The sequence below is a fragment of the Papio anubis genome, chromosome 17, assembly GCF_008728515.1.
Source record: "Papio anubis isolate 15944 chromosome 17, Panubis1.0, whole genome shotgun sequence".
Taxonomy (NCBI): domain Eukaryota; kingdom Metazoa; phylum Chordata; class Mammalia; order Primates; family Cercopithecidae; genus Papio; species Papio anubis.
The window spans coordinates 15,727,274-15,754,027 of NC_044992.1; the positions used below are offsets into that span (position 1 = coordinate 15,727,274).

The window sequence follows — 26,754 nt, forward strand, 5'->3', positions numbered from 1 at the left end:
GCCACCATGCTCGGCTAATTTTTTGTATTTTTAGTAGAGATGGTGTTTCACCTGTCTCTTACTTAGCCAGGATAGTCTCAATCTCCTGACCTTGTGATCTGCCCGCCTTGGCCTCCCAAAGTGCTGGGATTACAGGCGTGAGCCACCGTGCCCAGCCTTAACTCTTATTTTAATTGGATAATTTTGTTAAATTGCGTTAGAAGTTCAATTGTAACTCTACCTCCATATGCTTGAGTTCCTTAACTGTAGAAAAGAAGCTTAAAAGTTACCAATAAAGCAGAGGTCAACTCGTGTAAATGTTACTGGTAAGTGAAAACAATTCTGTAAGGTTTTTTTCAACCTTTTCTACAGATGGGAAAAGATTTAAGCAACTTAAAACGGGCATACCTACAGTAATGATTTATACCATTCACATTAAGAGAAATAAATACAACCAAATAGTTGGACAACAAGTGCTGCCTGTTACTTGCTAAGAGACCATGAAGGGAAAAGTAGAAAACACGGCCCTAATTCAGGTGGACTGTACCAATATTTGGTGATACTTTATACATAAATCCATACTCTCACTATTCTTCACACTCTATAAATTGTTCTGTGAGGTTAAATTTAAACCATTTGTGTCAAACATTCTAGACACAAGCATCTTAACTGCAAACATTAAAATGTTATTTGAAAGGTTATCCTATACACTGAACTACAGGATAGATTCAAAGAAAGATTTCTGGTACTTGTTAAACAAATTATGGGATGAATACACTAGGGAGATTAGCTAAAACAAAACAACCTTTGGATAAACTTTCCCTCCTTATAGAGCATCACCTTCAACCAAACTGTAAAATTCTTAATGTCATACTAATCAAACATACAATTACAATTTGGTTTTAAGATGATTGAATTATGATTAAAAATTAGGATACCACTGAGATCTAAACCACATGTATTAACGTGACTAACACAGAGAAATACAATTCACAGTTTGGAGTCTCAGAATTTGGAGATCTAGCCTGGTTCAGTTTTTTCAGTTCCCAAATACAACTCATTTTATAAAGCAGATCAATAAAAGATACTGATGCTTTAAAATTATAATATGGTATCCATATTAAAATGACCCAGATATTACCAACAATAATGTTATGCTTTGGCATAAGTTCAACAAATGATACCATCTGAATGTCATTTTTCTAACTTTTACTACTTCTTCACAGAATCTGTCCTAAATTATTAATGTAAGACATACATCCAGAGACTTTTATTCTCTAAAGTATCATTTTCCACTGATGAATTTCCTCATAATTGGAATGTTCAAAAGACAAACACCTGGGATAAGTCCGTTAATATGCTGTAGTGAAACGCAATAAGGATATCTCCATTATGTCATTCATTTATAATTCATTCCTTTAAGGTGTAATTACCGAGTACATGTGTCAATTACAGAACTAGGGATTAAGAATTCCCTAGACCCAACAAAGTAAAAGCCTAAAAGTTATCAATATTTCTACCTTCATTCAAGGAAATATTCATTTAGCACCTTTTATATTCCTTGGTGGATATTATCATTCTGGTTCACATTTTTCCTAGCACAAGATTTATGTTTAAAAGATTAACAAGTTTACATTTAAAACTCTAACATAAGAAGTTCAGTGTGTTATGTAACTAATAACTCATTATTGGTGTGAGCTAGGCAGAGTCAGCAGGATCAGTTAAATACCACAGTTCCTATTTTATATTAAATAACCCTTGGAATGCATGGCATTGTAAAACTAATAGCTCTTATTTAGCTAAATAAAGTACTGTAAAGAATCTTCTGAATCATTCAGACTATTTCAGTATTCTTATATTCTAAGCATATCATAGCATATAAGTAGACTGTAAACTCATTCTTAACCAGAAACATGTGCCCATCTTCTAACCATGTCAGAAGAATGTATTAAAACTTAAAAACCACTCCTTTCTTTTTTTAAAGAAAGTAAAAGTGTACCACACACCAACTAAAACAGCAACAGACCAATTCAAATCTATTACTTGAAATAAAAACAGTGATGTAACACTGAAAACAGGTACCTCCATAGTATCTACTAATACTGTGTATATACAGTACTAATACACTAATTAGTATGTAATTATACACTACATTATACATAAAATAACGCAGAGCCACGTTATATAACAATACCGAATGCTCCTTCCTTAATTTTACAACCACAACAAGGTGGTTGTACTATTATTTTCATTTTATAGATGAGAAAACTAAAGCTATGAAAGGTTAAGTGACTTGCTTGTGGCCACACAGCTGGCAAATGCCAAGGTGAAGGCTTAACCAGCATCTGCTTGGGAATAGCCACTACACAAAGTTGTGTCTCTCATCTACCAGAGAATGTGAATATTACACTGTAATATTTGAAGGGGATTTGCTTCGAGGACCGGACAACAATTCTCACTTACTCTGAAAATTCAGATGAATGGAACATAAAGCATGACTTTATTTGTAAGTCTTCCAGCACAAAGATGAATATCAGAAAATTCACATTAACTAGAATGCTACTAAAAATGTTACTGGCATCCTTTAGTGGTTAATAATACTAACATTTCTTCAGAGTTTAAGGTCAATTTAAGGAACTGTGTCTGTTAGGGACAAATGTAATAATCAGTTGGGAGGCTGATAACTTACAAAGCACAATGGACACTGCTTATGGGTTTAGCTTTATTTCCCTTCATAAAAGTTCTCTGTGGTGATGGCTCTATTTACCTACCTTCCCACTCTCTGTTTGGACTCTTGGATGTGCCACATGGACTTGTAGAACTTCTACATTCCAAATCTATCTGTTCTTGTCTCTGCCGCTGCTCCTCCAGGAGTGCTGACTCATGCATTGCTTTAATGTGTCGCTGGTAGAGAGCATAGCCACTCACTGGGGTTCCGATTGGTATGTTACATGGGGTGCAGGATACCTACAGGAAGAAAATAAATCTAAATATGCAAACAACCAATGTAATAATAATTGCCATTTGTTACAAGTAATGCTTATTTCTGTCATAATATTGGTTGAATTGATTTCATCATTTTTTAATCAAAGGTATCTTCAAGAATGATGTTTAAGGCTGGGTGCAATGGCTCATGCCTGTAATCTCATCACTTTGAGAGGCTGAGGCAGGCAGGTCAGGAGTTCAAGACCAGCCTGGCCAACATGGTGAAACCTCGTCTCTACCAAAAATACAAAAATTTAGCCGGGTGCGGTGATGCATGCCTGTAGTCCCAGCTACTCGGGAGGCTGACACATGAGAATCACTTGAGCCTGGGAGGCAGAGGTTGCAGTGGGCTGAGATCGCACCATTGCACTGCAGCCTGGGCAACACAGCGAGACCTAGTTTTCTTTCAGAACGGATCACAATGTAAATCACACAATCTGTAGTAAGAGAAACAAAAAATCAGAAATCACAACACATCTGTCTGATTCTAATTTATGGCAGCCAAGTCCCTTGTGGCCCTAGGTCCCATCCCTCATCTCTCTCTTACCAGGGATCAGATCCATTTATATATTTGTTTTTCTTCTTTTTTTTTTTGAGACACAGTCCGGCTCTGTTGCCCAGGCTGGAGTGCAATGGTGTGATCCTGGCTCACTGCAACCTCCACCTCCCGGGTTCAAGCAATTCTCCTGCCTCAGCCTCCCGAGTAGCTGGGATTACAGGTGCACAACACCACACCCGGCTAATTTTTCTATTTTTTCGGTAGCAAAGGGGTTTCACCATGTTGGCCAGGCTGGTCTCGAACTCCTGGCCTCAAGTGATCTCTCGCCTCAGCCTCCCAAAGTGCTGGAATTACAGGTATGAGCCACCGTGCCTGGCGGATCACATCCATTTATGTGATTTAAATGTCATCCATTTGTTAATGATTCACAAATTTTCTATTTCCTCAAGACACTTTCTCCAAGTTCCACACTCATATAAAATGGCCTACTGAACAACTCCACTTGGGATATCTCAAGGAAGCTCAGAACTTAGTTAAAAAGGGAACTTCCCATTTTTGAAACTCCATTCTTCTTCTTCAGTTGCTCTCCATTTTAGACACGGAACCTCAGGTGCTTCAGCCAGAAACTTGGCAGTCATCCCTGACTAATCAATCTTCTCCTATCCCATAACCAATTCATTCACATAGCTATTCCCTTAGGATAGAAATGGACTGTTCTTTAAGATAGGCCATCCAGAACCATCCAATAAAACATGGTGATTCCCTCCCCGTTTTCCCTCTGATTGAGACCTGTTCATTGCTTTCACAGTACACAGCATTTGCCACAGTTTGAAACTGTTTTATTTTTCTGTCTCTCTGACTTTATGAAGGAAACAACCAAGCTGTTTTGTCCAATACTTAAAAAAATAGCCCAGAACACAGTACACGATTAAATACCTAATGAATAACAAATATCCCTAGGAAGCCCTAGAGATCTGACTTTTTCAGAATCTGGTAACTTAAGACTTCCATAGTTTTTCCCCTCGCATAAGTAGTATTATTCACTGATCCTAAAAGCCATAACTTTCTTGCCTTTGTGCATTGTCTTACACGTAAACATAGCTTTTCCTCCTTTTGCTATAAAGCCCAATGAGCTGTTTTGATCCAATGAAAATATTATTTCTTATGCAGAGTCTTCTTTAAGCTCCTAATTAAGACACTCCCTCTTCTCCAAAACATCCATAGTATTTTTTAACTGAATAGAGCATCGCATTTTAATTCATTTTAACTTTTACGATAATTTTTTTTAATGCTTTTTTTTTGAGACAGTGTCTCGCTTTTTCACCCAGGCTATAGTGCAGTGGTGCCATCTCACTTCACCACAACCTCAAACTCTCAAGTTCAAGCAATCCTCCCACCTCAGCCTCCCAACCACAGGCGCATGGCACCATGCCGAACTAATTTTTTTTTTTGGGGGGGCGGGGGAGACAGGGTTTCGCCATGTTGTCCAAGCTGGTCTCAGAACTCCTGTGGTCAAGTGACCCGCCCACCTCAGCCTCCCAATAGGTTGGGATTACAGGCGTAAGCCACCACGCCCAGCCTATTTGCCTTATTATGCAGACCAGTCCCTAAGTTTTTTGAAATCAGAGACTATAATATATAAATATTCTCCACAGTATTAAGAACACTGTCTTAAACTAATCACTCAATCATTCGTCCGTTTGAATGAATCAGTGAATGAACAAATGTTTAATGATCTTTTTGTGATAAGTACACAATTAACAACTTTTACCAATTATTATTTAAGATAGAAAACACATTTTTAAATAAAGTAAGAGCTTTAAATATTTGAATAAAGAGAAAATAACTAAAGAAAAGAACAATACCCAACATGGGAATTCAGTATCAAAAATGAGTCAAATTTTACAGATTATTAAGGTAAAATGTAAATAAAATACACTTGAAATCTGTAGATTATTAAGGTAAAATATAAACTAGACTTGAAATTATATACTGGAGCTAGCCATAATCTCTACAATTCATTCTAAATATTCAAAACCTAATTACATGCTTAATGCTACTACTGTTTTATGGCTCCTTATTGCTGTGGTTACAAACAAAAATAGGACTTACTAATATTTATGACTACAGCATTATATTTCTTTTTTTTCTTAACTGGAAATGACCATTGCAATCAATCATTACAAGTCATTTGAAAAAGCAATGTACTAAGGATATAACCTTTGGTTATCTCAAAGAGTTTACTCAAAATTAGACTCAGCATCTTCTTACCCTTCTCACCCATATGTCCACGCCCAGTACAGGAGGATATATGAAAAACCAAGGTACTAAAATCAAGGACTGACCATACAGGTACTAGTCACAATAGCCCAGAGGTGGAAGCAATCCAAATATCTATGAATGGATGAATGAATAAAATGTGGTATACAGATACAATGGAGTATTATTCAGCCTTTCAAAAGAAAGAAATTCTGGCGCATGCTAAATATACCTGGAGGACATTATGCTGACTGAAATAAGCCTATCACAAAATGACAGATACTGTATGATTTCATTTATATGACATAGTGTGATACAATAAAAATTCAATATTTGGTCCTTCTCCCAAAGACTTTTTTTGTTCCAAATCCTTAGAATTTCCAGAGCAGTAGAGTGTCTTTTATATGCTAACAAGATGACTGACTCCAGGCTGGGGGACTCTAGATTGCCTCAGGATAAGGGCTGGCAGTCCAAAAAACCACAAGGCAGGGGGCTGGAACTTCTTTGGGGATTGGGGTAAGATGTCTCTCAATATTTTGGAACTTTCAGTTCCATCCAGCTCACCCCACCCCCAACCCTCCAGGGAGAGGAGAGGGGCTAAAGGTTCATGTATCCATCACCAATGGCCAATGATGTAATCATTCACGCCTATGTGATGAGGCCTTCTTAAAAACTCCAAACGATGGGGTTTAAAGAGCGTCCAGGTTGGTGAACACGTGGAGATGCTGGGAGGCAGGCAGACCTAGAGAGGGCACAGAAGCTCCACACCCCTTCTGCACACCTTGCCCGACTCATCTCTTCCATTTAGCTGTTTCTGAGTTATATCCTTTATAATGAACCAGTAATTATAAGTAAATCACTTTCCTAAGATCTCTGAGGCATTCGAGCAAATTATGGAACCTGACGGGGAGAGTCAGAGGAATCCCCAATTTGCAGCCTAGTCAGAAGTGTGAGTAACCTGGGGACCCAATACCTATAGAGCTGGCATCAGAAATGGGGGTAGCCTTATGATACTGAGCCCTTACATTTGTGGTATTAGACGATTACACCAGGTAGTTAGTGTCCGAATTGAACTGAACTGTAGGAACCTAGTTGGTGACCAAAAAGGTAGAGAATTCATTGGTGTGAGGAAAAAAAAACCCCATACATTTGTTATAGTAAGTATTGTGGGAAAAAACAGTTCATTGGTATCTAAACTGTGTGTTAAATTCATAGAACCAGAAAGCAGAAGAGTGGTTACCAGTGGCTAGCGGGAGGAGGAAGAGAGGAGTTGTTTAATTAATATCGCATTTGAAAGACGAAAAGGTCCTGGGGATCATTTTCTAAACAATGTCAATATGCTTAACACACAGAAGACTAGTGAACTGTATACTTAGAATTGGTTATGATTATTAATTTCATGTTACATTTTGTACCACAATTTTTTAAAATCTAGAACCAATTAAAGAAGAGAAGAAATATGTCTATCAAGATCTCAGTTTTTATATTTTAGTTTTCTTCCTCAATGAAAACTTACCATTGGTGGGATAACAGCAGCTCGATGCTGAAGCTGTGGCAGATCCAGTGGATTTGGTTTTAATGGGGATGAGACTAGTATAGATCCAGTGGGGTTTAACAGTGAAGGCTTTGAGTCCATAGGAAACATCCTGCAATTGCAATTTAAAAAAAAAGATAAATGAATACATTTTTGAGACTCAAACATATATGATCACTATAATTTCCTCTAAGTTAATATGTACATACACATGCACAACTGGACACACATATACCCGTATAAGATATTTGGACAGTTAAGGAAAAAGGAACCTATAAAGCTGATTTTCCAGATAAAGAAACTGAATATTGTACTCACTTCAGCAGTACACATACTAAAATTAAAATGATACAAAGATTACCATGGCCCCTGCACAAGAAAAACATGCAAATTTGCAAAGCATTTTATATTAGAAAGAAAAGAAAAAAGAAACCTAATACTGACTTACAGGTTGAAATTTATGTCAATCGTCTATAAGACCAATCTGAACAAAACAATCTGAACAAAGTCCATTTAAAACTGTTCAGTCCTAATTTACCACAAATGTCCTAACATGGGTTAAAAACTAGTTACCTGTTAGAGGATGTTTTATTGGGATCAGAGTATTTTTTTTTTAATATTTGAATAAGCTGCTGTGATTTTTAAACTGAAAATTTCATCCAAAATTCCAGACTTCTGGCTTCTCATGAAAAATGGAAAGAACCAACAACACGAAATCAGCAGTCCCCCACAGCAGCGACCTGCCATGCATCTAGCAGCCGCTGCCCTGCTCACATGAGCACACACTCCTCTGCTCACCATAGTCCCTGCCATCTCACACTCCACCAGCTGATGCTGCCAATACCTACACTCAAGTTTAGGACGCCCAATATATAAACTTCAGGAAATTTTGTACTAGTGTCATGCTTTATGAGCTTGGTCATATTTCCCAATGTTGTCATGGTCACTGGGGGAAGGTGAACATTTAAAAATGTATAAATTGGTAAGAAAATTAGAATCTATTTTAAAAAACAATGCATATACTACATAAAGAAGAAAGATGATATTAAAGCTATAGAAAATTGAAAGTGTTATTTCGGCCATATGGGAGCAGTGTAGACTTCAAGGTGTCATTCAGAAACCATCATATTTTTCCAAGGAATTTCTGAATTTCAAAACTACTATTATGTTCATCTCTTAGGATGTTTACCATTTAAAATTACTGCCATCCTAATCTTTCCTTCACGTATAGTTACCAAAACCAACAGTGCAAAACACAGATAATCTTTATTTTAGATGAGATGTTTCATAAAGAATGCTTAAAAAGGGACCACACAGCTTGAATCCATTTATGTTTACTGCAGTTAAAGACTGACACCATTAAAATAAAATCTAGATTACTGTGAGGTGAAGGAAAAAGAGTGATAGTCAAATTTTCTGGTAAACCAATAGTTAAGCAGAACACCTATTTTATTTCAACTCATGTTGATGAAAATTCTAGCATCTACTATATAAAACACTCTTTTGAAGAATCAGCACTATAGTGCTATTATTTTTCTAGTATCAAATCTCATTATGAAGTACATAAAAAATATATTGGATATGAACTGAAAATAGTGACACCAAGACACACTCTGAAAGCTAAACTTGGAAGAGAATTTAGCTCTCTGTTGAGTAGCTTGTCTCTTTTTTCTTATTAAAAAGAAAAAAAGGAGAGGGGTTTAATTGGGCTCGGATTAAGTGATGTTTCAGTCTGATTCACTTCTAGAATTTGCACCAATTTAACATTCTACTAAAATTGTAAGTGATTCAATTTCTTTTAAGGAAAAGGAAACACCAGGAAATAAAATATACGAAATAAAGTAGTAACTATACCTGTAAAATATATATCTTTTACTGTAATTTTTACAAAAACCATAAAGATATGATGCATTTTTTGTATAATTAATTAACCTTTAATGACTAAAAATACTTGTAAACTGCAGGGCGCAGTGGCTCACGCCTGTAATTCCAGCACTTTGGGAGGCTGAGGTGGGTGGATCACCTGAGGTCAGGAGTTTCAGACCAGCCTGGCCAACATGGCAAAACCCCATCTCTACTAAAAATACAAAAATTAGCCAAGCATGGTGGCATGTGCCTGTAGTCCCAGCTACTTAGGAGGCTGAGGCAATAGAATCGTGTGAACTCAAGAGATGGAGGTTGCAGTGAGCCAAGATCGTGCCATTGCACTCCAGCCTGGGGAAGAGCAAGACTCCGTCTCAAAAAAACAAAAACAAAAACAAAAAAAAACTTGCAAATTAATCGCATTATACCTGATATTTTAAATTACAAATATGAACAATCTAAAATGTTAATGGATACAAAAAAGTGGTCATCATAATTATCATTAATTTGCATTTAAATTATGCTTTCTAAAAATTTTCAGAACACCAAACATCTCTTTCCATAGCATTTTCTTCTATCTAGTAAGTAGGGGCTGGTAGGCCTTGTTTTGAGGCTGCACTGCCTTAGTGCAGTGGGAGCTCCTCAATGCCTCTAGCCTCCACCTTCATCTACCACATCCCACTGCTGCCCTCCTCGGGCACAACAGTTATCTGTGGTTTATTCACAACTTTATTAGTTGAAATTCCCTGTTATGCTATCATACAGAACACACGTAACAAGACAGACGTAGAAGAAATGTATAATCTGTTTCATTAAAATGATCATACAATTGTTTGTGGTTATTTAAACAGAATAATATCAGCCCAACATTAAAATCGTACAGACTACCTATAAGGTGCCAATATTTACATAGGAGCCATGTCTGCAGCCAGCACCACCCTGTGATTCAGTCACCAACCAGCAGAGTAAGCACAGGGGAGGACTTATGGAACGAGCCTCACCTCTGCCTCTCTGGCTCTCCATCCACATCCTCATCAGCGCTGCACGTGGCACTGGAATCATTGTCCGACTGGGGCTCGGGCCTTTGGGCATTTATTTGCTGAGCTACCACCAAATCTTCATCTCTGGGTTCCACCTTCTCACTGGCTCTATCCAAGTCTCTTTCTTTGGTATTATCACCTTCAACTTTAGATGCATGGTTTTCTGGCACCCTCACTTCAACATCCACAGAGTCGACTTTGGTAGCGGGTGGGGGATCATGAACAGAACCCCCTTCGGCACTGTGCTCCTGCTGATCTACATCCATCTGCTCTGCTGTCTCAGCACTGATGCTGTCATTCACCTGGGTCTCCACGCTTTCATCTTCAGCTGGTTTTGTACTTGGAACTGCTGAGGAGGGAGATGTACTGGGCGCAGTTTCCGTGGTGGGCTCAAGCTCAACCGCAGGTTCTGTGTTTCCTCGAGAAGTAGCATTTTCAGGACTGTCCTCGCTGGGCTTGACAGCTTCAACTGGTGAAGGAGAAGGAGCACTTTCTGTATCAGAACTATTTTCTGCACCTTAAAGATAATGATACAGCATAAAAATCTGATAATGAACATGTTTCAGGTGGTGATAGAAACCATGCTTGAAAGTAGTTGTTTAGGATGAATTCTACTCCTTTGATGACCTCATTGAAGTACTTACAGCCATCGAGAAGGCTAAAGTTTCCTACAGGGTATAAAAGTGAAAGATCAAATTGTCTTGACCTTCTGAAACTAAGAGCATAAAGGACTTTAATGTCTGAAAATAATTTATATGAAAAACAAAGAACGAACAATAAAACTAAACAAAAAAAATTCCTATAAATGATGACATTCTGGTGTATTTCTAGAAGCTCTTCCTGTGAATTTCCTTTTACCCAGCTGAACTGACACTCTAGAACAGCTCCATCCAATAGGCATATAATGTAATAACATCTGTAATTTTACTTTCTCTGATGGCCACATTTAAAAAGTAAGAAGAAATGGGTCAATAATTGAAACAATTTTTTTAATTTTTTTTATTTTTTGGAGATGGGGTTTTGCTCTTGTTACCCAGGCTGGAGTGCAATGGTGCGATCTCGGCTCACTGTAACCTCCGCCTCCCGGGTTCAAGCGATTCTCCTGCCTCAGTCTCCCAAGTAGCTGGATTTACAGGTGTGTGCCACCATGCCCAGCTGATTTTGTAGAATTTATTTAATTAACCCAGTACACGTGAAACATCATTTTAACATGTGATCAACAGTGAAAAACCATAAAAAAAATTATTTTTCCTTTTTTTGGTACTAAGTCTTCAAATGAAATCTGGTGTGTATTTTACATTTTCTGCATATCTAATATTTTTTTTTGGAGACACAGTCTCGCTCTGTCACCCAGGCTGGATTGCAGTGGTGCTATCTTGGCTCACTGCAGCCTTCGCCTCCCAGGTTCAAGCGATTCTTGTGCCTCAGCCTCCTGAGTAGCTGGGATTATAGGTGCCTGGCACCATGCCTGGCTAATTTTTGTATTTTTAGTAGAGATGGGATTTCACCATGTTGCCCAGGCTGGTCTTGAACTCCTGACGTCAGGTGATCTGCCTGCCTCGGCCTCCTAAAGTACTGAGATTACAGGCATAGGCCACAGCACCCAGCCTGCATATCTAAATTTAAACTAGCCAAATTTCAAGTGCTCAATAGCCACAAGTGTCTAGCGGCTACTGCACTGGACAGAAGACTCTAGAATAATATTTCAGAGATTTTTCATTTAATGTTGTAACACAGATGTTTCCCCATATCATTTGTATTGTTCTATGAATAGACTTTCAGTGCTTTTGACATCCTTACCTAGATATATCAAACGCATTACAAATTTAATATGTCCTGTACTAGAGTTGCAATAACCACTCGCAAATCAGATTCTTTTCTAGGGTTTACTATCTAATTAAACAAACCAGAAACCAAGAAGTCATCTTTTAAACCGTCTCATTTACCCTATGTCCGGCCTTGACAAGGTTCTACTGATTTTCTCTTTAAAAATTTCTCCTGAATCTATCCAATCCTGTTTGACTTCACAGCTAGCACTCTAATCCAAAACCAACTCTCTTCACTCCACTTCAGACCATTCTCTACAACAAAGACAGAGTTATCTTTTTAAAAGCCAGATTTTACCACAATAACTCACTCTCTCACTGTCTCTCTCATAACTTTTCAATGGACCCCCATTACTGTTAGGATAAAGTTCCAAAATTGCTAGTATGGCCTGCAAGGCCTTGCCCAGTGGGGCCTCTCCAGCTTGCACACAGCTCTCTGAATTAAGTCACTCTGGCCTTTATTTAGTTTGTTCAATGCCTCACGCATCTTCTACCACAGAGACTTTGTACATACCATTCACCTTTACTGAAAGGCTCTTTTACCTACTTTTCCTTTGGTGATCAGCTCAAACATCACATGCTTAAAAAGCCTTCTATGGGCTGGGCGCAGTGGCTCATGCCTGTAATCCCAGCACTTTGGGAGGCCGAGGTGGAAGGATCACCTGAGGTACGGAGTTCAAGACCATCCTGACCAACAGAGTGAAACCCCATCTCTACTAAAAATACAAAATTAGCCAGGTGTGGAATGCCTGTGCTCCCAGCTACTTGGGAGGCTGAAGTAGGAGAATCGCTTGAATCCAGGAGGTGGAGGTTGCAGTGAGCTGAGATCGTGCCATTGCACTCCAGCCTGGGCAATAAGAGTGAAACTCTGTCCCCCTACCTCCGCCCCCAAAAAAGCCTTCCATGGTTTCCTTAGCAAAGTTATATTTTGCTAATATAGTTCTGATACCACATGTACTAGTTACAGTTACATCTTACATTTCTTTACTAGAATGATTTCTGGCTATTTCTTCCACTAGGCTATAAACTCCATGAAGACAGAGATCATATATTTTGATTATCACTTAAGTACTAGCCTGGTACACAGTAGACTCAAATACTGGCTGGATTATAAAGTACATGAATGGTTGTGAAAACCTAAATAACCATCTGGGAAAAAAATTAGTTTTTAATTGTATATAACATACAGCAATATAAAAAAACTTCTACAAATTCATTCTTTCAAATATGATGAAGTGTCAACTATGTATGTGCAGGGAGCTATCTGAGGTACTGCGGACATAGTAATTTAAAAAAATGTAAGCAGATGCTCTCATGGAGCCCACATTCTAGCATGCAATAGACAATAAACAGTAAATATGTGATACAAGCTGAGAGTGGTGGCTCACGCCTATAATCCCAGCACTTTGGGAAGCTAAGGCAGGAGGACTGCCCGAGACCAGGAGTTCAAGACCAGCTTGGGCCACACGGTAAGACCTCATCTCTACAAAAAAAAAAAAAATTAAAAAATTAGCTAGGCATGGTGGTGTACACCGGTAATCCCAGCTATCAGGAGGCTGAGGCAAGAGAATCACTTGAGCCCAAGAGGTCAAGGCTTGCAGTGAGCCGTGTTCATGCCGCTATACTTCAGCACTGGGTAACAAAGTGAGACCTGTCTCAAAAAATCAAAAAAAGTAATATATCAGGTGGTGATCAGTGCAGTGACTAAATGACAAAACTGAGAAAGAGGTGGGAGGTATTATAAAATAAAGTGATATCTGAACAGAGGACTCAAGGAAACGAGAGAATGAGCCCTGGGCACATGGTGGGGAAGAGCATCCCAGGTAGAGGGATTAGAAAGCACAAAGGCTCCTGAAGTCAGGGTTGGTTTGCCCAGGACCAACAAAGAGAACAGTGTGGTTGGAGCAGAGGGGGCCAACAAAAAAGTAGCTGGCAGAAAGTTCACAGAGGTACAAAGGTCAGTTCATGCAGAGCCTCAAAAATCACAGTAAGGCCTTGGGTCTTTATTCTTACTGAGATGGGAAAGTATTACAGAATTTGAACTAGAGAAGAAACATGATTTGATTTACATTTTGTAAGAATCACTCAGGCTGCTGCGGAAGAAAAAACAGAATGGACCTTGTCTCTACACAAAATAAAAAAATTAGTCAAGTGTGGTGCTGCATGCCTATGGTCCCAGATACTTGGGGGGATGAGGTAGGAAAATTGCGTGAGCCTCGGAGTTCAAGGCTGCAGTGAGCCACGATCAAGTCACTGCATTCCAGCCCAGGTGACACAGCGAGACCTCATCTCTAAAAATAAAAAAAAAAGAATGGAACAAAAAGAAGCAAGAGACTAATCAAAAAGCTATTGCAATGAGGGCTCCTCGGAAGCAGGGTAGGAGCAATGGAGACAAGGATCCAATTCTAAAGAGACTAAAGAAAACCTAATTTATTGATATAGCGAAAGACCAGAGGGAAAAGCAGCTTGTGGTGGTAGAGACACAAGAATTTGCTCTGGCTGTTAACGATAAGATGGCTCTTAGGCATCCAAATGGAAATACTGTAGGTGATCAAATGTATAAGCCTGGAGTTCACATGAGAGTTCAAGTCTCCAAAATAAAACAAACGACAGACAAGCAAATAACTCAGAACAGTACCTCACATGTAGTAAGGTTTTAATATATGGCAGCCATGGCTGGGCGCAGTGGCTCATGCCTGTAATCCCAGCACTTTGGAAGACCAAGGTGGGCGGATCACCTGAGGTCAGGAGTTCGAGGCCTGGCCAACATAGCCAAACCCCATCTCTACTAAAAGTACAAAAATTAGCCAGGCGTGGTGGCAGGCGCCTATAATCCCAGCTACTCAGGAGGCTGAGGCAGGGGAATTGCTTGAATCCGGAAGCAGAGGTTGCAGTGAGCCAAGATCACACCACTGCACTCCAGCCTGGGCAACAAGCGCAAGACTCCGTCTCCAAAACAAACAAACAAACAAACAAAAACGGCAGCCATTACCATTATTGAAAGATTCTACCAAAGCACTGAAAAGCTAACAAAAAGCCCAACTTAACCTTCATTTCTGTTTACGTAGTGGTAGAAAGCCCCAAATCCAAGGGTAAACTAACAAGGCATTTATCTTCAAACTAGTAGAAGACATGTTAGTGGTTATACAGCAGATGATATCATTTGACATAACCACTTTTCCAATTTTCTTCTTCCAAGCCACAAAACACTAGGAAAGTTTCCAAGGCATACTGTTTCACCAAGCAGCAGCCAAACATGAGTATCTTTTTTCCCCGAAAAATACAAAAAGAAAACCTTAAAGAATGATGTAGAAAAACAGAACAAGAGCAAATCCAAATTTTGGTGAAGTTCTGGTCTGATTTAATTCTTCTAATCGTGAAAGATACTCACACAGTCAGATGCGTTTTAGGAAAACAGATATAGGAACCCTCCCTTCAGCAGTTGCCTTCATTTTTCAATTGGCAAGAGCCTTGCCACACAATGAACAGTGCATCTGTGGTGTCTCATTAAGATTAGGAATAAGTATGAGATCATAGGTCACATGAACTGCATTTATATTCTCTTCTTGACACTTTCCAAATGAAGCTAAGTCAACAGGAACACAGAGTCTACAATTCTACTGGGAAATTCATTTCCTCTTAATAGGAAACTCTTCTAGATGATTGAGCAGATGTGATGGTGCCACCCTACACTTGATCAGACGGATACATATATAAACACATATATATTTTTTTGAGACGAAGTCTCATTCTGTCGCCCAGGCTGGAGTGCAGTGACGTGATCTCAGCTCACCGCAAGCTCCGCCTCCCAGGTTCACGCCATTCTCCTGCCTCAGCCTCCCGAGTAGCTGGGACTACAGGCGCCCATCACCACGCCTGACTAACTTCTTTTTCTAGTTTTAGTAGAGACAGGGCTTCACCATGTTAGCCAGGATGGTCTCGATCTCCTGACCTCATGTTCCGCCCTACTCAGCCTCCCAAAGTGCTGGGATTACAGGCTTGAGCCACCGTGCCCAGCCCAGACAGATATATTAATACCAGACTTGGGCTTTGTTATGGACTGCATTGTGCCCCTCCCCACCAAAATTCTTCTGTTGGAGCCCTACCCCGCAATGTAACTGTATTTGAAGGCAAAGCCTTTAAGGAGATGATTAAGGTTAAATGAAGTTATAATGGTGGGCTCTAATCCAGTAGGAGTTGTCTTCATATGAGGAAGAGACACCAGGAGTGTGCACACCCAAAGGAAAGGCCACGTAAGGACAAAGTAAGGAGGCAGTTGGCTATCTGCAAGCCAGGAAGACAGTCCTCATCAGAAAGCAACTGTGCCAGCACCTTGACTTTGCACGTACAGCTTCCAGAACCATGACAAAATTAACTTCAGTTGCTGCAGCCACCCAATCTGTGGTATTTTCTTACGGCAGCCCAAGGTTTATTAACCTCCAGGCTTTATTAACATTTATAACCCCAGGGAATACTAGCCATCAGAAACCCATTAAAACCAAGAAACTCTGACAACCTCTCTGGAAGTGCCATTAACACACCCAACTACCTTCCCTGTTTACCGCACTCTCACCTTACCCTCGGGTGAGCCTTCTCTAATACTCTCTTTACTCTTGTAAAGATGACCTCATTCTTCACAAACCCTCCCAAAAACAAGTTTAAGGTTAGGAGTTGTTCAAAGCCAAAACTCATTTCAATACAAGTTTAACTTTAAAAGATAACAAGAATAATCTATAGGAAAAAAAAACACAAAATCTAATATTACTAAACCTGGAGGAGGTAGAACTTTTAAAGCTTATACAAAATAAAGACCCTACAAAGAAAAGATATACAACTCTAATTACACAAAGTTTAAACAAAGGTAATTTAAAAGCAAAACAAAAGGGAAATAAGATGGAAAAATTATCTGCATATACAAAACATGAACATGTTTAATATATATATGAAGAGCTACTAAAACCATTATAAAAATTCCCACATCAGAAGCAGTCAATTTAAAAAAAAAAAAAAAAAAAAACACAGAAACTTTAATCAGAGTGTATACTGAAATAAATTAGGTATCTTTTTTTTAAACCAAAAAAATCAAGAAAACATTTACCTTTTCATGAACTTGTCATTAGTTTAAATGACAAAGAGACATGATTTCTTAAATTTCCTTAAGTTTCATGGTTTTTTTTTTTTTCCCCTACTGGTGCTTCTGGGTCACTAATTCTTTTTACATAAAAACATTACTATAGTACATATAAATCTTTGTGAAAATATGAAAATAAATCAAACTCAAGGCAATAAAAGAGAAATATAACCGACTATACTAATTGAACAAATAAATGTGGCAACAACACAGACACACAGGTACTTTATTGATGTTGGCACTTCATGTCTGAAGCAGGACTGCCATTTCCAAGATCTTCTGGACCATCCTAGGTGCTACATATTAGTTGACTGAATGAAAAAAAAAATTATGTTCAAGTTTGAAGTCTCCACATCATGAAAACAACCATGAAAACACTGGCACACTGTTTCCTCAATGAAGCAACTCCTACACAGTCAAATGACTAAAAATTATTTATTCTGGGTAGCAGATGTCACAACTAAATTTAAAATTTGGAGATACCTTCGCTGTCTTCTGGATTTTCCTCTTCATTGGAGGCTTCAATATCTTCATCCTCCTGAGCAGAAACAGTGGAAGCGACACTTTCACATTGAGACACATCTCGCTCTTCACGAGGTTTTCGTGAAGTCTAAAGGAGTAAAGAGTATTATTTGATTTAAATAACTAAAAAGAAAATTTCGTTTCTGAAATAATGTAGAACATTATTTCTTTTTACCACTCCATTTATTTTTCTTTTTTTTTTTTTTTTTTTTTTTGAGACAGTCTTGCTGTCACCCAGGCTGGAATGCAGTGGCACGATCTCAGTTCACTGCAACCTTCACCTCCTGGGTTCAAGCAATTCTCTGCCTCAGCCTCCCGAGTAGTTGGGATTACACGCGCCCGCCACCAGGCCCAGCTAATTTTCACGTTTTTAGCAGAGACGGGGTTTTTCACCATCTTGGCCAGGCTGGTCTTGAACTCTTGACCTTGTGATCCACCCGCCTCAGCCTCCCAAAGTGCTGGGATTACAGGCGTTAGCCACCACACCCAGCCAATACCACTCAATTTATTTTACTATAAAAAAAGTGCAAATTCAGCCAGGCACAGGAGCTCATGTCTATAACCCCAGCACTTTCGGAGACTGAGGTGGGAGGATCACTTGAACCCAGGAGTTTGAGACTAGCCTGGGCAACAAAAGTCAGACACCTGCCCCTACAAAAAACAATTAGCTGTGTGTGCTGGTGCTCTCCTGTAGTTCCAGTTACACAAGAGACTGAGGCAGGGAGATCATCTGAGCCCAAAAGGCTGAAGCTGCAGTGAGCTGTGATCACGCCACTGCACTCCAGGCTGGGTGACAGAGTAAGACTTGCTCAAAAAAAAAAAAAAAAAAAAATTTTTTTTAATTCCTTTTTTTAAAAAATAGTATGCTCCCTTCTGCAAAGTATGTTTATACAAAATTGCTCACTCTTCTACTGGGGTCGCATATACATAACAGTACGTATGTACGCATTTAACTGTAAGACATTAACTATTTACATTATATTTATAACTTCATGTTACTAAATAGAAAGCTTAATATCTTCTGCGTTTGCAGACCCAGGTTTCTGGAAGTCCCAGCCCTGATGGTCCTCTGTCCTGCGCCCCTTACAGAGCCTACATTTCACCTCACTTCAGCTGTCAGCCTCTCCCAGTGAGACTCCTCAGGAGAGGAAAATACATTACTACCTTGTTAAAAATTACCTGTACGTTTACTCAACATTTTCATGTGGATGATATTTAGGAGCCAACCTAAAGTATTAATTAACTCAAGAGAAACAATCATTTTCTATATCAGAGTCACAGAATTAGTTGCAATTCTCAAGGCTAATATTTCTATGTTCATAGTAGGAATGCAAGAGAATCCCAGAGACACACTGGCTACACTTTCTAAAAAGCTTTCAGAAGATTCTGTAAATTTTCAAGGATTAGATAATAGCTACTTTTAATTTATTTGTTTGTTTTTGAATATGAGGTCTTACTGTGTTGCCCAGACTGGTCTGGAACGTCTGGCCTAAACAATCCTCCCACCTTGACCTCCCAAAGTGCTAAGATTACAGGCGTGACCTACCATGCCCAGCAGATAAGTTATTATATGGATTTTTCCAGAGCCCAGTGTATGTCCCTCTCTTGCTAATATTAACCCATTCTGTTTGATCCTTTCACTAGTAACTAGGGAAGAGACAACGTTTTACCCTACTACAACATCCCTCTGTTCACATGCAATAATCCACTACATCACCAAGCATTTTCTTCAATATATGACAGTATTCACTAATTCTTAATGTAAAGTCAAATATACAGAAACACAGGCCAGGCGCAGTGGCTCATGGTTGGACCCAGTGGCTCGGACTTGTAAGCCCAGCACATTGGGAGGCCAAGGCGGGTGGATCACTTGAGGCCACGAGTTCGAGACCAGCCTGGCCAACATGGTGAAACCCTGTCTCTACTAAAAATACAAAAATTAGTCGGGCATGGTAGTGCGTGTCTGTAATCCCAACTACTCGGGACGCTGAGGCAGGAGTATCGCTTGAGCCCAGGAAGCGGAGGTTGCGGTGAGCCGAGATTGCGCCACTGCAATCCAGCCTGGGTGACAGAGCAAAACTCCATCCCAAAAAAATAAAAATAAAAATAAAAACAAGGTATTCTGCCGGGAAAACTAGCTTTGGGGTCCAACTGCAACTCTTCCCAGAATCTCCAATCAACCAGCCTACCCCATCAGACACTGGACTCACCAACCCTCCACAACAGCGTGAGCCAATTCCTTAAATCTCAATCTTTCTATATATATGCATAAACACATCCTGTTAATTTTCTCAGAAGGACTATGACTAATATAACATACATTTATTTATTTACTTTTATTTTTGAGACGGAGTCTCGCACAGTCACCCAGGCTGGAGTGCAGTGGCATTATCTCGGCTCACTGCAAGCTCCGCCTCCTGGATTCACGCTATTCTCCTGCCTCAGCCTCCCGAGTAGCTGGGACTACAGGTGCCTGCCACCACACCTGGCTAATTTTTTGTACTTTTAGTAGAGACGGAGTTTCACCATGTTAGCCAGGATGGTCTCAATCTCCTGACCTCATGATCTGCCTGCCTCAGCCTCCCAAAGTGCTGGGATTACAGGCGTGAGTCACCACGCCCAGCCAACATTTATATTTTAAATACACATCTGATTCATTCTTTACTTCACTTTGTCTCAAAACATTTTGGATGTTATTTCGTGAAGTCAAGTCTTTATCTTGTCAGTAGACTTTTTCATGTTTTGGTTGCTACAGCATATTTTTAACTCTCACATTCTTATTATTAACCTAAAGACCCCTTTGTACACACCCTTTTAAATCAGTTGATGTTGTATCTTGTATACTCTTAATAAATTCAAATCTTACTAGCTTTACTATCACACTTTAATAATTCTCAAATTTTTTGGTCTAAGGATGCAACATTCTTAAAAAGTATTAAAGGCCGCAAAGAACTTTTCTTTTTTCTTTTTCTTTTCCTTTTTGAGACACCTCAAAAAAGGCTGGAGTACAGTGGTGCAATCTCAGCTCACTGCAACCTCCGCTTCCCAGGTTCAAGTGATTCTCCTGCTTCGGCCTCCCGAGTAGCTGGGATTAAAGGTGCACACCACTACACCCAGCTAATTTTTGTATTTTTAGTAGAGACAGAGTTTCACCATGTTGGCCAGGATGGTCTTGATCTCTTGACCTCGTGATCCGCCCGCCTCGGCCACCCAACGTGCTGGGATTACAGGCGTGAGCCACGGCGCCTGGCCAAAGAACTTTTCTTTATGAGAGAAATATACATAGACAGCCAGATAGACACTTACTATATCAGAAACTAAAACTAAGAAAACTTTAAAATTTTAACTTATTAAAAACAATATAAACTCATAAATTATTTATTTATTTATTTATTTATTTATTTATTTTGAGATGGAGCCTCGCTCTGTCGCCCAGGCTGGAGTGCAGTGGTGCAATCTCAGCTCACTGCAAGCTCCACCTCCCGGGTTCACGCCATTCTCCTGCCTTGGCCTTCTGAATGGCTGGGGCTACAGGCGACCACCCCCACGCCCGGCTAACATTTTTTCCTTTATTTTTAGTAGAGACGAGGTTTCACTGTGTTAGCCAGGATGGTCTCGATCTCCTGACCTTGTGATTCGCCCTCCTCAGCCTCCCAAAGTGCTGGGATTACAGGCGTAAGCTACCGCACGCGACTTATTTTTTTAATGAAATGTAACCATTTTCCAAAAACAAAAAATGACTTACAAAAAAAGTGGCACAACCTTCCCTTTTTGGAAATCTCTTCCATGCCTGATCTAACAGAGACAGCACAATTCTCAAGGTGCTTCCACATATGATTTAATCTGTGGATTACATTAGGTCATCTAATGTTTTGGTTGAAGTATAAGAAAACAATATAGCCTCACACAGATATGTAGTTGGAAAAGGGAAGAATATTTTAACAGATTTTTCAGATACTTGTGAATATTATTTTTTGATATTGTACCAAAACTAAGCAAATGTCACTTCTTATTTGTTAGTTACAATATGAAATCTGATACCATATCAAGGAACCCTTTATACCCTGTTAAAATCTATAATCTGGCCAGGCGCGGTGGCTCACGCCTGTAATCCCAGTACTTTGTGAGGCCGAGACAGGTAGATCACTTGAGGCCAGGAGCTGAAGACCAGCCTGACCAACACAGAGAAACCCTGTCTCTACTAAAAATACAAAAATTAGCCGGGTGTAGTGGCGGGCGCCTGTAATCCCAGCTGCTAAGGAGGCTGAGGCAGGAGAACTGCTTGAACCTGGGAGGCGGAGGTTGCAGTAAGCCGAGATCATGCCACTGCACTCCAGCCTGGGCGACAGGGCGAGACTCCATCTTAAAAAAGAAAAAAGTCTAAAAGCTATCTTACATTTGGTATATTAAAAAAAATTATCAATATTTTATCAATGCATGATCCATTATGCATTAGTTCATTTTCATGCTGCTGATAAAGACATACTTGAGACTCGGAAGTAAAAGACATTTAATGAACTTACAGTTCCACACGGCTGGGGAGGCCTCACAATCATGGCAAAAGGCAAGGAGGAGCAAGTAACGTCTTACATGACGGTGGCAGGCCAAAAAAAGAAAAAAAAAAGGGGGCTTGTGCAGGGGAACTCCTCTTTATAAAACCAGTAGATCTCATAAGACTTATTCACTATCATAAAAATAGCATGAGAAAGACCTGCCCCATGATTCAGTTATCTCCCACTGGGTCCCTCCCACAACACATGGGAATTGTGGGACCTACAATTCAAGATGAGATCTGGGTGGGGACACAGCCAAACCATATCATTCTGCCGCTGGCCCCTCCCACATCTCATGTCTTCACATTTCAAAATCAATCATGCCTTCCAACAGTCCTCCAAAGTCTTAACTAATTTCAGCATAAACCCAAAAATCCATAGCCCAAAGTCTCATCTGAGACAAGGAAAGTCCCTTCCCCTATGAGCCTGTGAAAGTAGAAGCAAGCTAGTTACGTCCTAGATACAATGGGGTCACAGGTATTGGGTAAATACAGCTATTCCAAATGGGAGAAATTGGCAAAAACAAAGGGGCTACAGGGCCTATCCAAGTCCAAAATCCAGCAGGGCAGTCAAACCTTAAAGCTCCAAAATGATCTCCTTTGACTCCATGTCTCACATCCAGGTCATGCTGATGCAAGAGGTGGGTTCCCATGGTCTTGGGCAGCTCTGACCCTGAGGCTTTGCAGGGTAGAGCCTCCTTCCTTGCTGCTTTCACAGGCTGGCGTTGAGTGTCTGCGGCTTTTCCAGGCGCAGGGCGCAAACTGTAGGTGAATCTACTATTCTGGAGGACGGTGGCCCTCTTCTCACAGCTCCATTAGGCAGTGCCCTAGTAGGGACTCTGATCCTACATTTCCCTTCTGCACTGCCCTGGCAGAGGTCCTCCATGAGAGCCCCACCCCTGCAGCAAACTTCTGCTTGGACATCCAGGCATTTCCATACATCCTCTGAAATCTAGGCAGAGGTCCCCAAACCTCAATTCTTGACTTTGGTGCACCCACAGGCTCAACACCACATGGAAGCTGCAAAGGCTTGAGGCTTGCATCCTCTGAAGCCACGGCCCAAGCTGTACCTTAGCCCCTTTCAGCCATGGCTGGGGTGCAGAGCACCAAGTCCCTGTGCTGCAAACAGCAGGGGTTCCTGGGTCCAGGGCACAAAATCATTTTTTCCTCCTTAGCCTCTAGGCCTGTGAAGCAAGGGGCTGCCATAAAGACCTCTGACATCCTCTGAAGAAATTTTCCCCATTGTCTTAGAAATTAACATTCAGCTCCTCATTACTTATGCAAATTTCTGAAGCGGGCTTGAATTCCTCCTCAGAAAATGGGATTTTCTTTTCTATCACATTGTTAGGCTGCAAATTTTCCAAACTTTTATGCTCTGCTTCCCTCATAAAACTGAATGCCTTAAACAGCACCCAAGTCACCTCTAGAATGCTTTGCTGCTTAGAAATGTCTTCCACCAGATACCCTAAATCATCTCTCACAAGTTCAAAGTTCTGCAAATCTCTAGGGCAGGGACAAAATGCTGCCAGTCTCTGCTAAAACATAAGAAGAGTCACCTTTGCTCCAATTCCCAACAAGTTCCTCATTTCCATCTGAGGTGATATCACCTCAGCCTGGACCTTATTTTCATGTCACTATCAGTATTTTTGTCAAAGCCATTCAACAAGTCTCTAGGAAATTCCAAACACTTCCAAATTTTCCTGTCTTCTTCTGAGCCCTCCAAACTGTTCCAACCTCTGCCTGTTACGCAGTTTCAAAGTTGCTTGCACATTTTCAGGTATCTTTTCAGCAATGCCCTACTCTACTGGTACCAATTTATTGTATTAGTCCATTTTCACACTGCTTATAAAGACATATCCAAGACTTGGAAGAAAAAGAGGCTTAAAGGGCTGACAGTTCCACATGACTGGGAAAGCCTCACAATCATGGCAGAAAGCAAGGAGGAGCAAGTAACATCTCACATGGATAGGGCAGGCAAAAAAAGAGCTTGTGCGGGGAAATTCCTCTTTATAAAACCATCAGATCTCCTGAGACTTATTCACTATCATGAGAACAGCATGAGAAAAAGACCCACCCCATGACTCAGTTATCTCCCACTGAGTCCCTCCCACAACACACAGTAATTGTGAGAGTTACAATTAATGATGAGATTTGGGTGGCAACACAGTCAAACCAAATCACATTATAACATCATGAAATGGCCATTTGGAAAGTACTGAGTTAAAGCAAGTTTTTGTAATTTGGATACATTTCATCACACAATAACAACTATCACATTTGCTATTATTACCACTGATCTCATCAGAAAATCTGTAATGAGAAGGTGTGAAGCTCATGGTTAGAGAAACTTATTTCCAAAATTCTCATTTTTTGCTTGAAAACTCCAAATTTTAAAGTGGCGACAAATACTATCAGTTATTTTATTTGCAAGACAGCCTCATTCATTAATTTTCAAGAAAATGTCTCCCAAAATCCCAGTCTGAAAACATAGTTTGTCTGTCATTCTTTCAATCTAAAATGACATTCCATGAAAAAGGGGAGACTAGTGCAACTTAGAACTCAAACAATTGCCAAAGTGCTTTTCCTTGAGAGAACCATCATATTCTGGTATAGAGCAGAAGAACTTTATGTTTACTTCCCATTACATGACACGAAGTATAAAAAGACGTAGTCAAGGGGCAAGATTTAATAAAACTAACTTTCACTGCATCATCAAGGACATTCTTAAGTGACATTTTAAGAAAAAACTGCAAATGCTCAGAGATGAAAAATACATTGAGTACTAGCATCGTTTGGTTCCCTGCCAAGATTTATGCTAAGGCATCAGCAATTTTATCTACCACTGCTTTGACACCATAAATGCAAACATCATATACTGAAAAAAAGTAAATAACATTTGATTGATATTTTTATGAAAATAGCCGTGACCTCATGGAATCATCAAAAAGCTCTATGGTCTTTGACAACCACTACACTGGAACTTTCTTATTAAGGAATTTCCAATAATGTTATACTCCCTGGTTTTTAATATTTATACCATGGAATCTTCTCTCTGAAAAAATGTCTAATATACCAAATCAATTCACTCGATATTATCAACAGACCTCCAACTAAAGTTTTCAATTCAACCTCCAAAAAGTTTATATTTTTCAAATCCGGCCTAGAGTAATTCAAGAGTATTTAATTCCCTTTACTACAAACAGAAACTTCCAAGGAGGAAAGATAAGTTGGGGCAGGTCACGATGGGCCTTGTTTCGACTGTTAGGAATACAAATAGAAACTTTACTCCTTGAGCAATAAATAGAGAAACAGCTAGCCTGTACTAAAAATTTAGCATACCTTTTACATGTAAGTGCAGTAAATAAAAATGTAAGATACAAAAAGGTTTCTCTTATAACCAATCTCTGAAGCTCAGAAAAAAAACATCAAGGCCAGATGCAGTGGCTCACACCTGTAATCCCAGCACTTTAGGAGGCTGAGGCAGGTGGATCACCTGAGGTCTGGAGTTCAAGACCAGCCTGGCCAACATGGTGAAACACTGTCTCTACTAAAACTACAAAAATTAGCCGGGCATGGTGGTGGGTGCCTGCAGTCCCAGCTACTCGGGAGGCTGAGGCAGGAAATTGCTTGAACCCAGGAGGAAGAGTTTACAGTGAGCCAAGATTGCACTGCTGTACTCTAGCCTGGGTGACAGAGGGAGACTCCATCTCAAACAACAACAACAACACTCTAAGTAAAAAACAATAAGTAAAAGATTCACCACCCCTGATATACTCACTTTCTGTTTATGCTGCTGTAAGAGGTTGTCAAGATTGTGTCGCCTTTTATAGTTAAAATAGAAGTTTTTACATTGAGCTTCACTTTTCGTTCCCACCATTTTAGCAATTGCTGCCCAGTTACGACCATGTTCTACTAGACCTGCATTTTAAAAACAGACCAAATGTTAATTGAACAGTCACCTGATCAAGCAAACAAGAGAAATAATAAATTAACTTAATCATTGTATTCACAACCATTGACACTAGAAGTGTGCTTTCAATTACTTACATATACTTTGATACTTATAAAAATACTTATTGAAACAAAACTCATTTACAGTTCTATATTTTTCCCCCTCAAATTTAAAACATGCTCATTAATAGAAGGGCTAAACCTTGTCCCTCCCATGTATCTCCCACAGGGCTAGGACAACGTTAGACACATTTGTAATAGCTCCAATACTTGCAAACTAAATGATTAGGTACATCTAGATCTCTGGACACAATATATCAAGCCAATAAGGTAATCATATATAAATGATGAACACAATTTAAAGATATATATATGACTCCACTTATAATCCATATTTGTCCTCAGTCAATTCACAATCAAGCAATGCCATCAGAAAAATACTAGCCAATTAAAAACAATCCTATGGTAATACAATGCATTACAGAAACCAATGCAATTTAACACTTCTCTAATCTATCTATCTATCTACATATATATATATATGCACACACATAAACACACACATATGTGCAAAGAATATGTATCTATGCATTTGTATACATATATACGGGAA

General features: G+C 39.6%; 1 protein-coding gene and 1 non-coding gene across 15 annotated transcripts in view; one reads left to right on the top strand and one right to left on the bottom strand.

Annotated features, from left to right (window-relative positions):
• The window catches only part of NCOR1 (nuclear receptor corepressor 1), a 186,426-nt gene that overhangs the window by 61,091 nt on the left and 98,581 nt on the right, over positions 1–26,754 (bottom strand). For 12 of the 14 annotated variants that reach the window (XR_002517843.2, XM_021928189.2, XM_021928193.2 and 9 more), the window contains 5 exons: positions 25,969–26,108; positions 17,600–17,726; positions 10,121–10,676; positions 7,239–7,368; positions 2,751–2,946 (listed from right to left, as the gene is read on the bottom strand). Coding sequence is in view for 13 of the 14 variants with exons in the window: in XM_021928189.2 (XP_021783881.2) it covers positions 2,751–2,946; positions 7,239–7,368; positions 10,121–10,676; positions 17,600–17,726; positions 25,969–26,108 (1,149 nt within the window). In the remaining variant the exon portion in view is untranslated. The remainder of the gene's footprint in view (positions 1–2,750; positions 2,947–7,238; positions 7,369–10,120; positions 10,677–17,599; positions 17,727–25,968; positions 26,109–26,754) is intronic. The other 2 variants (XM_021928190.2, XM_021928191.2) reach the window with 1 other exon arrangement.
• LOC116271099 lies at positions 7,567–7,670 on the top strand. Its single transcript, XR_004179545.1, has one exon. It is a non-coding gene; the product is annotated as a U6 spliceosomal RNA (small nuclear RNA).